A 17,480-nucleotide genomic window follows, 5' to 3' on the forward strand; every position below is an offset into this window, starting at 1 on the left:
CTTGTTAAGGTGACATTCTACAACAATAGCACGATACCAAACATTTTAACTTCAAGAGCTTCAGTTACTATAAGCCTGTTTCAGAAAGGATAAAATTGAGACTCAGAAAGACGAAGTGATGGATCCAGTCTCCGGTGCCATTGCCTTCCTTTAAAGCAAAACGACTTTAGTTCTCTGAGATCACCTGAATATGCCATGCAAGACCCTTCCACTAGTGAGTGATTTAGCTCTTGGGCGCCTCTCTCTCCTCGGCTACAGAATAGGATTGTGATGGAGACCAAGGCAGAGCAGGGGACGCTCCATGCACGGCACCTGAGAAGCACTCTAGTGTTCCCTAGTCACACCCTCCTTTAAGTGCCACTCTCCTGGTCTGAGTCTCATTTTGCCATCTCTAAAAATGAAGGGGTTTGACTCACAGAATGGCCTCCCAGGCTCTACAGCTCTGACCTTGGGGTTCTTTATAGCTGAGATAGGGAAGCCACTGGTAGATTTTCCTATGCAGATAGATGAGGGGAAACGGGAATCCCAAAAGATGAAGTGACCTGGCTGGAATCACATGGTCAGCTGCTGGCCAAGCTGGGGAAGGATCTAGAGCTCTGAACTTGGGAGTTTCATGCTACTGGGCTCCCTCGACTATGGCCTACCAATTCTTCAACTGAAGAAAATAGGAAAGCATTTTGTTTGCACAATGGGAGAAACACAAGGGAGTACCAGCCTCCCGGGAGTAAAGGGAAGTGGTGTAGACGCACATAACCCAGCAACGGCCTTCCTCTCAGTCTGAAATTTATGTCCCACCCTATGTCCATTTCCTCTCCCAGACCGGAACTGCCACCACCCGACAGCCCAAAGCACCTGAAGCACCTTCACTATTTGCTAGGATCCCAGCTATAGGCATTATTCATTCACAGGTGTTTCAAAGCCATCTATCTATTCAAGCTGGCCTAGTTGGTGGGGGGCGGGGGGCGGGGAGTCCTAAAACAGCCAAGGAAAGGCATGGCCAAACTGCCTGGAAAACAAATGCAGAAGCAGATTCAGGACTGGAACCCAGGTGTACAGGCCCCCGATCCTTAGAGAAAGGATCCCTAAATACTAAGTCAGTCTCCTGGAACAGGTGTCTAGCTCCACCATTGCATCTCAGGGTCACCAGATTGAGTACTTGGCATCTTTGGATAGGCCTTCTGTGCTGCAGTCCAAGCTAAAGCTGGCACAGGGGAGAATGCCGTGGGCCTAATCTGTCCCTGGAGAAGGCCTTGTGTGTTGTCTAGGAGAGCTGAAGTTTCCAGTGACCGAGGCACACTCGGCATGGCATGCAGACCTTTGGGGAGCAGGACAGTGAACCCATGCTGAGGCTAGCCCTGGGTTTAAAGCTTGGCTTGCCAAGTAGAGCTACTCCATGCACTTGAACGATTTTACCTCCTCAACCCGTTTTTTTTCTCCCTGTATAAAGTGGAGGTAATGGCTTCCCTATTCACCTCTCAGGGCTCGTGTGAGGCTGATCCATTTAGGGAGCGAGCCTGGCCTGGGAGCGAAGGTCTGTGTGGAACCCTGCACCTGTGAGGTACTGTGCAGTCCTAATCACAGCACTGGAAAGTAAGCAGCAGCATCCAGGGCAAGAAGGAAAAGAGGGCTCACCCTGGCCATGACCTTGCTTTCAAGGTCACACAGATGGGTAAATGTACCAGGATTTGGCCCATGATCGTAAAGTCAGACCTCTCCTTCCACTGAAAGCACTTTGGGAGACTATGATCACACCCTGGCTCAGTGGTCATATCCCAGGCAGTTGATGACATTCCCTCAACTGTAAACTTGGCCACGGAAAGTTAGTCTTCCCGCCTTGCCCCAGGCACTGTCTGACTGGTGAGTTGAAGAAACTGGCTGATGCTTCCTTAGAGCGGGGTTGGCCAAACTATGGCCTGCCACGTGTTTTTATAAAGAAAGCTTAGTTGGAAGAGAGCCACACCCACTGATGTATGTGCTGTCTATGGCTGCTTCTATAGGACAAGGCAGACGTAATTAATAGGTGGGACAGATTTGAAAACACTGTACAGAAAAAGTATCTGACCCCTGAGGTGAGACATTCAAGGAAGTGTCTCCGTGTACCTCTGACCTTTCGGCTGTAGTCCAAAGCGGCAGCATGGGAGTTCCTTGCCACGCTACCTCTCCAAACACTGGCCACTGGTAAGGGAAAAGTAGGTTTTCAAAGGAGACCTCGCAAGGCCTTCCTTTTGGGTGTTCCAGAGAACTGTTGGCAGAGTGAACGGCCTTTGCTGGCCAGGACAGGAAGGTATTGACTAAGCCTTCTCCACCATTTTCTTTGGTGGTTAGCTGGCACCGGTTCAGTCTGGGCAGAGAGAAACCTTGGATTGAGAAATTCAGCTGAATAGTCTTTAGATCTTAGAAACAGAATTATATAAACACCCTGGAATGGCCACTTAGGCCAGGCCCTATGGGCTCTCTGGTTGTAGAAGAGGAGCCCAGCCCCAATTAGGGGTCCCAAGTCACTCAGAGAGTATGAAGAGAAAGGCTTCATAGAAGCCACGGCTCACTTGACACAAATACCTGCATCTAAAAAGCCATGCATGTCCCAGATCTTTTTCCCCAATCTCTGTCATTTCAAAGGCTTCCTTGTTTCTAGATGGATTTGGAAGTTGTGGTGTTTTCCAGGTTTTTTTTCCCAGCCCCCTCAGCTCCTCAGTCTGGGGCCTCTTGTCCAGAAATAATCAGGTGAATTGCCATTGATTCATCTAGCACAGGTATCTAACGTCGACTTGTAGGTTGGAAGAGTATGTGTGCATTTATTTTGGGTGACCTTGATATCTCCAACTCACACACTCAAGAACTGCACAAACCTGACCCTCCATGTGCACACTGCCAGAAGCAAGCCCACATACATGCACACACATACACAAATAAATAAACAAAAAAGAGAAAGAGCCACATAATCAGGTTACAAAGAAAGCTCAATGTTTTAAGTATACTTATGATTTTATGCTGGGCCACATTGATAGCGATCCTGGGCCACGTGTGTCCCTAAGGCCCTGGATTGGATATCCCTGGAAAGCTCAGCATTTTGACAATCAACACTGCTCTGATTCTATTGTATTTGTTCAAGTCAAGATAGCTCCAATGGATATAATCTATATGGTCCTGCTCTAGTTAGGTCTCAAGTCATCTTTATACAGGGACATCAGTTTTCCTTCCCCTGTCTTCTGTCCCAAAGAAGTCAAGCCCGCACCCACTCACTGGTACCCAGTTCACTACACTTGCCCTGTGCAACCTGGTGGCGGCTGTTCCTTTCTTATCCCCTACTTTCCCTGCTCACGATCCTCTTCCCAGATGCTGTTGGGTCTTCCTGGGCTGGTTTCAATCATCACTCAGCCTCTCTTCACTCTCCGATCCCACCAGACCATGCTGTCTCCTACTCCAAAGTTCAGTTTCCCTTAGTGAACCAAACACCATGTTTCTCATGATTAGGAGACCTACTCTACAGAGTTTGCACTCTGGAATTCATGATGTGGACTCTATAATCACAAATTATGAAACTTTAGGCCAAGTGCTTCGCCTCTCTTGGAGGGTTTTCTCACCTGTAAGACGGGAGTGACGTCTTTTTGTCCAAGATGTCATAATGACAAAATGAGTTAGTATTTTTCTAAAGAGTTCTGTTAGCCTACTAAAAGCCTGAATATTTGCAGGTCAGAATAGTTGTGGCCAGCACCACCCCTTTGCCTTTGATTCCATGTGAAATGAGAGCTGGGGGTTGGGGGGCGAGGATTAGGGACATGACCAACCAGTCACCAATCCCTGTAAAGCCCACCCCAAATCCAAGCTCTGCCTAAATGTGCTAAGTTCCTCTGACAACCAGTTCACTTAAACGGCAAACCAGTGATTTCAAAACTACACGTTTTCCTAACAGGCAATTCCAACAAAATGCCGTATCTTCAAATCACCATGGCACAATGTGCAGCATTCTGTTAATGATGAGATACTTAAGCATGCTTGTAGGTGACTTTTTCTGGGATATTGCCTATTGAGCAGTTTCATTGCTCTTTAGCAAGTTTGTCTGATGGCATTTTCTTTAAAATTAAATCTTTTTGGCACTAAATACTTGTCAAGTCTACAGAATTTCTCACAAGATTTATCAAACGTATCTGTTCTGACAATTTCTGTCTCCTCATTGTGTTTTTCTCTGCATTGTGTATGCTTGTGCGCACCTAATGGGTTTATTAACCAAATTAGCATGTACCCAATGTTCCTGTCTATTCTGCAAGCTATTGACATTTTGACAACAAGCATGAAAAAGTAAGACAGATGGGGCCGACTTGTATTGAACTCCTTGCATTTTATTTTTCAGGCTATCTCATTCATCAAGCAACTCCACTTTGTGAAACATAAAGTGATACATACAAAGTCATTACCAAATGTATTTATGACTGAAAACAACATTTTTCAAGAAAGGCAACCTGGCTAAAAACTCCTGAAAGTATTCCAAAGCAGATAAAACAGTAGACACCCACCAGGGATACAAAACGTTTAGTACAAATCCCACCTCTGATCAGCATGTCCTTAAATGAATCACTTCTGAAAAACAAAAACAAAACTTTAAATGACACTGCCAGAAAAATGGGGACATTCGAAGAGCCGCCAAAGGACTTAAAAGGGCTCACATTTATGTGAACTGGCCCTTAAACATAGAGAGTCCTTTTGTGAGCTTGTGGCAAACCGGTTTGAGGCCAGTTGACCTAGAACCAATTTGGGATGCAAGCACTTACCTCCCTACGCGTGCAATCTGTGGGCATGGGGACAAGGACGGCCCTTGGGGGAAAGGAATGCCCCTCCTGAATATGACCTCAAAGAGTAAGGGCAAATTGTCAGCTTTGAACTCTTTATTATAAAGACATTTACACAGAACAATCTTTACAAGCATGGCAATCACAGTTAAGGGACAATTTGTTTGTTTGTTTTTAACTCAAAAGGCCTTCATATCTTTATATAAATTAGTATAAGAATCATACACAACCACTTTAAATAAGACAGCCCACCAGGCCCATTCACTCCTCTCTTCTCTTGCTATCTCCCCTCTTTCTCAGCTGCTGTCCTCTTCTCTCCCCCGTTCCCTGTGGGGCTGGGCATGGCAGGCTGATAAGGCAGGAGACGCAGAAATCACAAAGAGGAAGGAGGCCCGGTCCCTGGTAGGGGTACCAGCAGTAGAAGAGGCACCAGCCAGCCCTCACTTCAAGCCCAAGGGGTGAGGACGATATGCCTGGCCCGCTCCCCAGGGTGGGCTTTGAAGCGCAGCAGTAGCAGCAGCAGCAGCAACAACAGCATTAGCAGCAGCAGATGGGAAGGAAAGGCTTTGGGGAGGGGTGGATAGGCAATCTTGGGGTTACTATGGGGCTTGAGGGTCCTGACTCCCCCTGCCCTACACATATGTAAGTGAATATCAAGCTTCTGTCTTGTCTTTTCTCCCTCCTGGGAGGACTCTGAGAAGAACATCTGCTCAGGCAAAAGATGAGGGTCTCCCTTCAAGGAAGGGCTGCAAGACTCCTGGCAAGATATGGGGCCTCGGCTGGGCAGTGGTGGCGCACGCCTTTAATCCCAGCACTCGGGAGGTAGAGGCAGGCGGATCTTTGTGAGTTCGAGGCCAGCCTGGTCTACAAAGCGAGATCCAGGAAAGGCGCAAAGCTACGCAGAGAAACCCTGTCTCGGAAAAAAAAAAAAAAAAAAAAAAAAAAAAAAAAAAAAGATATGGGGCCTCTTAGTGGAGTGATAGTCCCCACGTACACATCCTCCCATCTCTCCTCCTTTCTTCATTCTCTCCTTCCTTTCTTACCCCTTCTCCATCCTCTGACACGTCCCCCAAATCCACAAGAACAAGGGTCCAGTCTACGTAGGAGGAGATCATGACAACCAGGGTCAGGGGCTCAATGATAGATTCAGTGCCTGAGAACCCCAATTAAATTAGCTTGAGCCCAGGCTTGTGGCTGGGACCTGGCCTGTGTGGCATACATGTCACCACTTAGGGTATCTTCCAGGCTGGGCTGGGAGGGGCAGATCCATACTCCCACTGGGCAGTTCACAGCTGGCTTACCTCTCCCTCCCTCCTGTCCTTCCCAGCCACCCTCTGCACTAAGCCCAACAAAAGGCACTTCATTTGCTTTGAAAGGACATCATCGAGAGGAAAAAGGATATCCTAAAGTGGGAGTCGGGGAGACCTGGTCCCCACTGAGACTCTGCAGTGGCTCCAAGCAGGCCACTCCCCTCTCCAGGCCCCTGTTTGTGCAAGCTTTTGCATAAGGAAGCAAGTGATCTTCAAGGGTCCTTTGGACTCTGACTTTCTGTGATTTTTATTTTTTATTTTTTGGCAAAAAAACAGCTCTGCTGCTTAGTTAGCTTTTACTCCCAGGAGAGAAGAGAACCATGTCAGGCTCAGCACTCTCCCCTTGGGACTTGGAGACTGAACTAGCTGCAGAGCAGAGAATGAGGACGGGAGAAGACACAGTGACAAAATTCTTCACGGGCCCCTCTCCTTTGCCTCTTCCCTGACAGGGCCAGGGAGAGCTGAGAAAGAGGCCGTGGCAGCTATTCTCCTCAGCCCTTCACCATGCCCACATTTCAGTGTCCCCAAGGCGCCTTCTCTGGATCCCAACACCCAATCCCTCTCAACCAAAGTCTCTTGTTGCACATCTCTGTACTCCGTTTTACGTGAGAAGTCTAATTGACAAGAAAGTGTGAATGCGTTTGGAAGGAATGAAGGAATCCCTTGAAGAAGGGAGTGTTCCTGTCCAGTTCCCAAGATAATGAGAAGAGGGAAGGGCCAGGTGAAGGCTAAGGCCAACGGATAGGGACTAGAACATGGAGCAGGCTGAGGAGAAGCAGGGTCTCCAACGGCAGTCCAAGGAGTGGCCAGGAAGATGGGCCAAATGGATCCTTGTGAGAGAAACGGAGTCGTCCAAATGAGGGGCGGGACCATGCCACTAGAGGAACTTGGTGGGTGAGAAGAGCCGGGACCATCGGCAGCTAGGACAGGTGCAAGACGTGAAAGTTCCAGAGAAGAGAACGAATCTGTGGAGTAGAGAGAATGGCACCGGACGAGCACTTGCAGAACCCTTCAATCCTAAGGAGACAAAATGACCAGAAAGAAGTCACAGACATGTACTAGGTCAAGGGAACCCCCTAGGAAAAGAGAGGAACTAGAAGTCATACCCACTCAACGCCTACTCCCAAGACACAGAGATGATCCCCCTTAGTTCCGGCTGCAGTGGGAGGGGAAGCCAGCCAGGCCTCAGGGTCCCTGCTCTCTCCGGCCACCTTTCACTCTTCTCTGCTTCTCGCAGCTCTGGACACTACCACCCAAGCTCTCCTGCCCCCTGCCTGACAGTCCCGAGGCTCTCTGCTGTCTTCCCGTTCGCCCCTGGCCCTGGGAAGTGTGCACACTGGATGTCTGTAGGCATGACCTCCGCACACCTCTCCAGCCAAAGCCTGCTAAGACTTCCAGAACTTCTCAGTGGCACCAGCCTGTCTAATCCCGGGCAGGAGGGTGGAGGAAAACAAAACTCGGCTCTTGGGAGGGAGTCAGGAGATTGGCCTCAAGTGCTAAGCCCTTCTCTGGGCCACAATCTCCTCTTCTATAAAATGGAGGAGTTCGATAAGCACTTTACTAGCTCCCAGGAAGCTCTAAGCCCCTGCTGTGTCTGCCCTTCAATAGCAGGCTGTCCATATCCTTTAGTGCTACCAACTGACAAGGGGATCTAATACCTGATTCAGAAAGGCATGGGGCCCTTGTGGGAGAGACGGGGGCGCTGTCTGCGGAATTTCCTCCTGCCTCCCTGCCAGGGCCCTGGTGCAGTCCTCGAAGCTCTGGGCTGCACCAGGTAGCGCACGTTGCCTTCTTCTAGCCCTTTCCCATCTGGAGGCAGCATCAGTGGCACTGTGGAGAAGAGAGAATCGGTTAGCCAGGAAGATGGATGGAGACAGCAAAGGAGGCCACAGTCCACGGAATAGTGCAACTTCTCCACTAGGTGGCGCCCTTCATAATTTTCTTTTGACCCTGATGAAAAGATGTGCCATTTGTACACTGCAAGCAGAGCCTCCCGTTTTGCCATTGAGGTCACTGATTTTATATTCTTTGGACAGTTATGTCATGTATCTGAGAGGCACAAACAAGCTCTTCCTTTGGAAATGTCATGATTAGGGGTGCACTCTGCAACATCAAGCCTATCCTTGGCTGGGGTGCACAGGCAATGATCCCTACGGCACCCGTGAAGCTGGTGTACTTCAAACATTTCAGACATACAACATCACAACGAAGCTCCTTCATGGACCCATGCCAAGATGTCACAGTTATTGAATGGAATCATATTCCTTTTTTTTTTCTTGGCTGCAATATTTCAAAGCAATACCAAATGCATGACTCCCTATGCTTACATCCTTGGACAGGCAGGGTGACCCACTTCTGTGTGCTAAAGATCTCATCTGTCCTTCTTGGACACCTCAGCAGCAGTTAGGGATCGGTGAGGCTTTTCCTTGCTCCTGAGGCTTCCTTGTGGATGTGGCTGGGACATAGTTGACTCAGCCTGCTTTGCAGTGGGGTCTGTTCAGCCTGTGACCACATTTAGAGGCTAATAATATGGCACAAGTGAATGAATGCATATGTACCAGGAGTGGGGTAGGCTGTTGGGGTTGGCACCACCCCATCAATCTACCATTCTAGATCACACCTGCTATTCAAAATGTGATACAAATTCTTTCCACCTGGCTTCCATTATACCCTTCCAGGCTCCTGACTCCATCTGCCTACATCTGGCTTAGTGCAGAAGTCATCTGATGCCACTGAGTCCTAATGGAATCCAAGTTGTGCAGGATGTTCTTGGGAAAGATGAGGGAGAAGGCACATTTGCCAGCTCTCACAGCGCCAGAAGTCCAGCCAGGAAAGCTGAGCTAGTACCCAGAGACACCATTGGACACTAGAAGAAGACAGTGTGCAGGAATGAGATGGTTCTGGGCAAGAGCAGATGAGTAGGATGCTTATGCAATGCCCAGTATGGGAGTGGCCTTCAGAAACACAGCAGTGCCTGAGGCCAATGATAATGAATACCAGCCTCTGTTCCCTACACCATCAGATTTGCCTTCAGCTATATCCCTGTTCTTTGAGTCTCATTGCCATCCACCAAGAAATTCCCACACTGGCTCGGTTTCCACATAGCATCCAGCTGGCTACCCCTAATTTCCACAATCCTCCCTGCCTCCAACATCCCCATACTCTTCCTGGGCCCCTTGGATCTTCTAAGTTTTTCTCAGCTTGCATATAATTTCCAGGCATTTACCATCCTCTTGGGCCAAAAGTGGGTGAAGTGTGTCCTTTTGGCCCTCTTTGAGTAGACTGTAGACCTGCTGTTCTTTCTCTCCACTCAGAGCCAGACAAGCACACTACACCTCCCTGCAACACACCTGCTGCACATACACACACACACACACACACACACACACACACACACACACACTCACACTCACACACACCCTCTATCCCTACAACACCCTTCCATTTTTGTCCAAGAAAAACCATGAGGCCCATTAGGACCCAGGGGTTTACAAGGGTTGACTTGCCACACTTCGGGGCTCAGGATTAAAGGGTGTCAATGTGTCAGCTGAGCCTCTAAACCTATGATTCATGAGATCTGAGATTAAAAAATATTAGTGCACTGGAGACAGAAGAATGATGATGATGAGAAGGGTTAGTGACTGCTTCCGTTGGACTAATCTAGAGCTGCCCTCCTGCTACCATCTGTGAAGGGGCTGGGGGCACCATTATTAGGTCCCCTTCAGTTGATCTAGCTGATGTCCTAAGTTTTAGGATCTCATCAAAGCTTACCCTGAGCCTTGAGGGTAATTCTTATGTGATGCTGATGAGAAGTCAGAACCACAGACACTTTTGAAGGACTGTGTCCAGCACATGGCCATACATAGAAGAAGGACCCTAGGGGCATTAAATAAGTGAGACCTTGGTTCTCATGCCCATGCCTTCAACTACTGGATTTGGAACAACGGTCCAGGCCATTGTACCCTAGAGGTATAGCAAGCATGGGTTAAATAGGTATGGATAGTTCCAGGAAGGAGAAAGTATCACACACACCACACACATCCCACCATGTCTTCATGGCCTCAGACTGGAAGTGCCTATGACAGTCAGAGAAGACTGGGGGAAGGGCCCTCTAGGAAGGGAAGTCAAGAGCCAGGATGAACAGCATGCTGACAGTGGCTCGGACTCAGGCCAGGAAGATGTCTAGACTCTAGACCTGCAGAGGAGATCCACCCTGAGCTCAGCCAACCCTGGGAAAGTGGCCACCCCAGAAGCCGCTTGGCCTCTTCCATCCTATTGGGTTGGAGCTCATTGTCCTCCCCATCGCAGGAAGTCTGTGGGCTCCTCCTGCACTCTGATCCCATCACCCACTCATTTCCTACTTTTGCTGCAGAGTCTACTCAGATAAGCTGATACCTGAAACCCTGGCTTTGTCCTGTCTGAAAGAACAAATTAGAGGCCGTTGATTCTCATCACTGCAGAGGTCCTGGCTGTACAAAAGGCATTCCCCTTTAGAGATGGGGAACACCCCAGTACACTTCAATATGCCCTTCCAACTCATTTTCTGCTTAGAAGGAAGCAGGAGCTATTTCCCAGAGAATCTCAAGCCAAGAGGATTGGAGCCCTTGTTCATAGGAGTGAGGCAACAGCATTTCCAAGCCGAGAATTGCAGCCAGGGGAAGAACAGGATTCGATTTTCATGCAACCTGAACTGCAACCCTGCTGAGACACAAAAAAAGGAATCTGTGAAACTTTTCAGGAACATGCCGACCTCAGCAGGAATGGAGCAGCTATCTTCTGGTTCGGGGTCTCGTCTGCATAGTGACTGCTTTAAAAGCCCACCCCTAGGCTCTTTTAGAGATCCCACCAGTGATGGCTCTGTCCACTGCTCTGTAGTAATGCTTGTGTCTCTGAGATATGAGACACTCTGACTGTATATCCACCTTCTCCGAGACTAGGCTGTCTTCCAGTGCCACCTTTGCTTGTCTGGACCAGGCTCTGGAATGCCTGCCCTTCACTTGACTAGCCTTAGGACTTTACTGCTGACAGGTCTGGTTCAGGTTACAAGAATGCCTAGAGTTTAGAACTGGAGATGGAGCAGCGGTGATGTCCTCCACAGTGGGAGGGGTACAGTAAGCTGTCCTTACACTGCATGCTGGAGTAGAAGCTGCCAAGGGGGAGGAGAAAGAGAGAAAGCGGTGCTCAGAGACCAAGGGACACTTGGCCAGGACTCAAAAACTCTCAGACTTAGAAGAGCAAAGTGTATCCCAGGTCAGGAGGCGGTGAGGAGTCTGTGTAGTTGGAGGAGGGGAGAAGGCAGGTGAACATTCCAAGTCAGAACAGAAAGCGGAAGAGAAGAGGAAGCATGGTTTTTGAGCCTGAAACTTTGGGGATTCTAGCTGTGGAGAGTTCGTGCAAATCTGTGCTAAGGACAAGGTTATTCTAGGGCTCCACTTTCTAGACCAGGACACAGGAGAAGTAGAGTGCGCATACCTGAAGCTCTGGCTGCTGGCTACCTCCACGAAGGTGCCCTCCTTGGCTCGAGGAGTGATCAAGAGGTAGGAAAATAGTGGGAGTTCTAGAAGTCACCAATGCTAGTCTTAAATAAAATGTAAGGGTGATGCTTAAACTCACATTAGGGTGTGCAAAAGACATAATGTAAAAGGACGAGACAAAGCGAGAAGTTTCAGGGTCTGGACCAGAAACCCAAGGTGTTCCGGCAGCCTGCTTAACTTCCTTGAAATCAGGTCACCCCTTTACTAGTAATACCTCAACCGCTAGACCCTGAAGGGCTCACTGAGTGTCTACTAACTTAAGTCTCCCTTATACCCTCCTCTCACCCTCTGGGCAAGTATGCAGCTCCAGGTGGTCCAGCCTCCTCTGGGGCACCCTTTCTGTACCCAATCATGTTCTCTAAAGGCACCACTCAGACTATTTGCCTGAAGTCAAACTATGAAGGTGTGGTTGTCTTGCCAACCGTGTTGACTGTGTAAGCTCCAGGATGGAGGGCCAGGCTGCTGTGGTATCTTTATTCATACCTTCCTGCCATTGCCTGACCGGCAGGAGTTGCTGGGGAGAAAGTCGGCACCCTTCTTCCCAAGGAGGTGGCTGCCCCAGCGCTAGGCTCGTTCAGGAGACCACTGGACAGCTACCTAGAGGCAGGAGGCCTCAATCAGGCCAGTGTGCTTTCCTGAGAAGCCTGACAATGTACTGAGCGCAGGGCAATGCCAAGAACAAGAACACAGAAAGGAGGTGGCTACAAAGAGAGGCAGGCAGAGTTGGCCAGGACCCCAGAGGCTCCCGGGCAGCAGGCCATCCTCCTGTTCTGGAGGGGTTCAAACTAAGTAAGTTCCTGGGCTCTTCCTCTAGGAAGCCCACTGTCCTGCGCTCATTATCTCTCTCTCTCTCTCTCTCTCTCTCTCTCTCTCTCTCTCTCTCTCTCTCTCTCTCTCTCTCTCTCTCTCTCTCTCTCTCCCCTGTGACTCCAGCCCTGGCACTGGCAACTGTCCACCTGGTCCTGACCTTCCCTTTTTGCTGTGCCAGGCAGGCTGCAGTGACAGCCAGATCACAGGACTGGGGCAGCTGAAGGTGGGAGCTGGCAGCTTCAGGAAGCTCTGACGCACAGAGGACAGGCAGCCTGGGCAGGGGCTCCCGGGACACTGAAGACCCGAAGTAGGCAAGCAAGTTCCAGTGCCAAGAATTTCCAGGTGGAGGGCTGGTCCATGTGGAAGTGAAGGGAGTCCCCTTCCCTGAGTTGCATGGAGTGCCCGTGTTTGCTGGTTTGGTATCTGGGGCGGGGGGGGGGGGGAACCAGGGGACCAAAGTTATACCTGGGGCAAGAGTGGAGGATGAAGCCAGAATATAGAAGAAGCAAGTCTCTGGAGAGATGGAGGCTGTGGGCCAGGTGTCCCACAATGGAGCAGGGAACAAGATCATCCAGGACCTTGGGAGTACAGGAGGAGACCAGCCTGACCCTGTCCAGTCCAGATCTGCCGAAGTAGGCTGCCTCTGCTTACACAGAGGCTGGAAGGAGCAACAGCTGGGATCCACTAGCCACTGCGGTAGCCCCCGCCCCCGCAGCGTGCTCCTGACTATGCAACAAGTGTCACGTCTACATGTTGGCACATCATCCCCAGCCGCTTGAGCCCCTGAACTTGCCAGCAGCCCCTAAACTACAAGACCCAGAGACCTTGAACGTGGAGCGCTGGCTACTGGCTCAGGTCAGTCGCCTCCGCTGATCCACGAGGTGAGCTGGACATGCCCCCATCCTCCTCCCCGGCACCACGTGGGGTGCAGGGTGCAGGACACTGGGTCTGTAGCCCTGAGAGCCTTAAACTGCGAAGGGCATTCAGGAGGGGCCAAGTGGTGATGTACGCGATAATAGCGAACCCCGGACGGTCCGATGATGAAGCAGTACCAACATAGCATGTCGCCCCCTGGCCCTGGATGCCCTGTCAATTGGCCTCCCAGTGTGGCTGGCGCGTGGCTGCGCCTGCAAGACTCGCGCCGGGCTTTCAGGGAGGCGGGAAGAGCGCGAGTGGGGCAGAAAGAGAGGAGAGCGCAGGCTGCAGCTCCAGAGAGTCCCGGAGGAAGCCCGGGCTAGCGGGAGGGCACGCACTCACCTCCACACACAGCAGTCAAGGAGAGCCAGAGCAGCAGCAGCGCCTGCACGCAGAGTCGCAGATTCATGCTGCAACTCGGTCTGCAGCGGCCCTGAAGAGCCGAAGCTGGGCGGAGAGGCCGGGCACCCCGGACGCTGAGAAAGGCGCGAGCCGGGGCTGGCGCGTGCGGGCACGGAGTTCGCGTGGCTCCCGGACCGCGGGAGGGTGCGCTCCCCAGCAGTGCCGCTCGCTGCTGGCCCCGCGCCTGCTCGCCGCCTCTGCTCTGCAGCCGCCTCCTCTGCCTCCGCGGGGTAGCGCCGCGAAGCTGGCCTAGGTGGCTCTGGGACAGCGGCAAAAACTCTCCAAGTGGCCGGCTGTGCTTGCTCCGCTACTCGCAACTACCCGTTGGTCCAGGCTGCTGGAGAGAATGCTTCCCCGCTCACTTCGGGGGCTGCATTTTGTAGCTTGTGGTTTGGCCGTGAGCCCACTTGGTCATGTGGTCATCGGGAGGGCCGGGGGCGGGGGGGGGGGAAGAGCAGGAAGAGGGAGAGGGAGCGAGCCTCCCGCACCGCCCCCCTCCCGGCAAGCACGCTGCAGCCCTATCCAGGACGCGAGAGGGAACCCCGAGGTGGCCCCACAACAAAGGCTGAGCGACTGCTCGGACAACCCACAACCGGTCCCCGGACAATGCCTGCCTGGCCGGGGTCCAAAGGGTTTGTAGGGACCTGAAGGATTTCAAACACAGGAAGCATTTGGATCAATGGAGGGCCACACTTAACCCTTTCTCACCTGGTTTCCTTAACAGCTGTTAGGATACCTGGGCATTTGGAGGAGGACCCTGTTTGGGATTTCCACTACACCCCAATCCATTTCTGACCCTGATCATGTTATTTTCCCCCTTGTCGCTCTGTAGTCTCAAGTAGGGGATTTACTCAAGATCTTCCCTGACTCCGCCTCCTTTCTCCTCTGCGTCTTCAACTGAATTAAATTGGAGGTGATTGCCTAGGTTGTGCATAAGACTTGGGTAACTGCCTACCACCCTTATTTCTCCTGCTGCCTCCCAGCAAGTACCCTCTACCTAGACTGGCCCCGTGAGTGAGCTCTTCATGCGCGCAGCAAAACCTCAAAATCCCACCCAATCTAAAAGGCGTCCTTCTGTCCCTGTGCCCCAACTCGTCCTGTGGAGATGCTGCCTCCTGGTTCACTGTTGGGAGACATTCTGCAGGTACTGTCATGTTCCTGTTCTTGTCGCTTGGAGCTGTCCCCTACCTAGTTTTGTCTCATTGTGGAGAGGGGCCTCCCAGCTCCTTCCAAACTCAGCTGGATTTCTTTTACATTCAACTGGGAATCCCCATTATAAAAGGGCCCTGGGGTCGGTTGCCTTTCTACTCTGGACTCTTAGCTTCTTTTGCAGCCTGGGGGTTCCCAAAGAAATGCACCTCTTCTTTCCTCAGACTGGGAACCCCGTATGGTCTCAAATCTTCTGGATCTCTCCAAACTCCCCAATATCATTCTCTGCACATAGGTGGCACTCAACACATGTTAAAAGACTGAATCAAAAGGTGTTTCCACCTTGCATCGAGCCGGGCAGTTTGTTCCAAGTGTACATCCAAACGCATGTATCTATATGTACCACAGAGGATGCGAAAACCCATGGTATATACGATGAAATGTCTTTGAAATGTTCCAAAATTCGAAGGCATACACTTTGTCAGTCTCCCTTCGCCAAAACTGTCCACAACAAAATGACCTTTGTCTTCCTTACAAATGCAGCTCCAGACCAGGACGGTGCCTCGGAGATAGCTGGTGCTTCTGAATATGTGATTTTGAATATATGAGTAAACGATTCAAAGAAATCAAGGAAGCCGGATGTGGGGAAGACAGGGTTCTTGATAATGGCCTGCAAGCCAACTGAACACGTTGATGAGAGGCACCAGGAAGGAAAGCATCTCTCTTCATCCGAGGGACCAAGCTGTGAGCAGGCAGCGTGGCTCATTCATTCTTTTGTGCTTTCCTACCAGAAAGATTAGTTCAGTGAGAAGAAGAAACATTGTCCTCTAGACATATCTGCTGTAGGCCATTGCTGCCCTTACCCAGACTTACTGGATCTTGTGGCAAGGATCTCTGCCCTCCCCACTTCAGGGTGCTATAGGAATAAATGAAATCATGTGCCTGAAGGCACTGTGCCTACTGGGAATAAGACCTTACAGAGTCTTTTTTTTAGGAAACTTACTGCCCCATTTCTTGACTGAGCAAGCCTGTGCATACCCAAATATGTGCCCCTCAAAGCCTAATAGAAATTTTCATATTTAATTGCATGTTTGCTAGAATGTACATGGCTATTGCTGAGGGTTAGGGTAGTGCTTTCCAATATGATAGCTACTAACCACATTCTAAATAAATTAAATTTTCACTTCCTTCGTCATATTGGCCATACTTCAGTTGCTCTGGCCATACATGCATGGCCAGTGGCTACTGGACTAGACATAGAACAAGACCTTCATTTCCCACAGAAAGTTCTACTGGATGGCTCCTAATAAAACCCACTCATTCTTCCTTTTCCTAGTGCCCATCTTTCCTAGTAGGTAATCTTCATTCTCAAGTTGCATGTGTTTGAGCGCATTGCTGAGGAGGTAGCCTTTGGACCGTTGACAAGACATAGTTTCCATCCATGTGAGGGACACTCTGAGGCAGGGGCAGGGGCACAACTCGGTGTCTGTATTGTTGGGAAAGAGATGAGATGGTTGACCTCTGTGAGACCAGCATGTCATTAGTACCTACACAAACACTAAGTTATACAGTTCAAGAGTCATATGTCATTACATCATCAGCTATTTAGCTGTCCAATTGACTTATCTACCTCTACGTACTATGAGTTTATTGTTTTTTAAACCTCAGATTTTAGTAAACTATTTTAAATTCTGCCCCTCAGTACCCACATTAGCTGTGTGGCTCCAGGTGCCTTATTTATCCCCTCTAAGGCTTCGGAGCTGCTTCTACACAATCCAGGTATATATCCCTTTAAACTCAGATGCTGGAACTAAACCCAGATGATAGTATTAAGGGGAGCCTTTTAGAAGGTGATTAATTCATGAGGGTTCCATCCTCATGAGTGGATTGGAGCTCTTATAAAGGAAGTTGAAGGAAATAATCCGATGTTCTTTTTCTTTTTTATTCTGGGATAGCCCTGGTTGTCATGGAACTCGCACTGTAGTCCAGACTGGCCTCGAACTCAGAGATCTGCCTCCTCGAAGTGACATATTGAAAGCAAAAAGAGTTTGGAAGCTGTCACCAGACGCTAAAACCTGTTGGTGCTTTGATCTTGAACTGCCCAGCCTTTACAACTGTGAGAAATATATTTCTACTGTACACAAATTACCCTGCCTCTGACATTTTGTTATAGCAGCAGGAACAAAGAGTTATAGTTGGGCAGCTCAGTGAGATAATGCACATAAAGTACTTAGCAAGTCTCCCTCTATAGTAGGTGCACATGGAACGTAAGTTCCTCCTTTGCCTGACCTACCCCCATCCCCACCTTGGAGTCTGGCCTCTGGCCTCCTGGAACTGGTCAGGTAGGAAGGGCTCTGTCTTTGCCCTGCTTCCTCCACATCTGTCTTCTTAATAGCCAGCAAACTGATCGTTATCTCATTGCCTCGGAGCACTGATACTTTGGAGGGCTAATCTGATGAATCCAACTGATCTAGGGAGTCAAGTGTGATAGTGACTTAAGGTTATGCTTTCCAGGTACGAAGTTCATTCTAACAGAGCTTTTGGGAGCCAATGCCCCCCGCCCCACCCCCATC

At 50.1% G+C, this 17,480-nt stretch overlaps 1 protein-coding gene across 1 annotated transcript; it reads right to left on the reverse strand.

The window, feature by feature from the left end:
- Nucleotides 1-6,316: 6,316 nt before the first annotated feature.
- Apln (apelin) lies at nucleotides 6,317-14,165 on the reverse strand. Its single transcript, XM_028887369.2, has 3 exons — nucleotides 13,699-14,165; nucleotides 7,756-7,927; nucleotides 6,317-7,114 (listed from the first exon to the last, which is right to left on the reverse strand). The coding sequence occupies exons 1-2, from the start codon at nucleotides 13,763-13,765 to the stop codon at nucleotides 7,761-7,763; spliced, it is 234 nt and encodes a 77-aa protein (XP_028743202.1). The 5' UTR covers nucleotides 13,766-14,165; the 3' UTR covers nucleotides 6,317-7,114; nucleotides 7,756-7,760.
- Between the last annotated feature and the right edge of the window lie 3,315 nt (nucleotides 14,166-17,480).

Source organism: Peromyscus leucopus, chromosome X (assembly GCF_004664715.2).
Source record: "Peromyscus leucopus breed LL Stock chromosome X, UCI_PerLeu_2.1, whole genome shotgun sequence".
NCBI classification, from domain to species: domain Eukaryota; kingdom Metazoa; phylum Chordata; class Mammalia; order Rodentia; family Cricetidae; genus Peromyscus; species Peromyscus leucopus.

Bases quoted from the DNA above. Each gene is read 5' to 3' on its own strand.
- Apln (XM_028887369.2), bottom strand. From the start codon at position 13,765: ATGAATCTGCGACTCTGCGTGCAGGCGCTGCTGCTGCTCTGGCTCTCC. The intron at 7,928-13,698 runs GTGAGTGCGTGC...TCTTCTCCACAG, and splicing joins CTTGACTGCTGTGTGTGGAG to TGCCACTGATGCTGCCTCCA.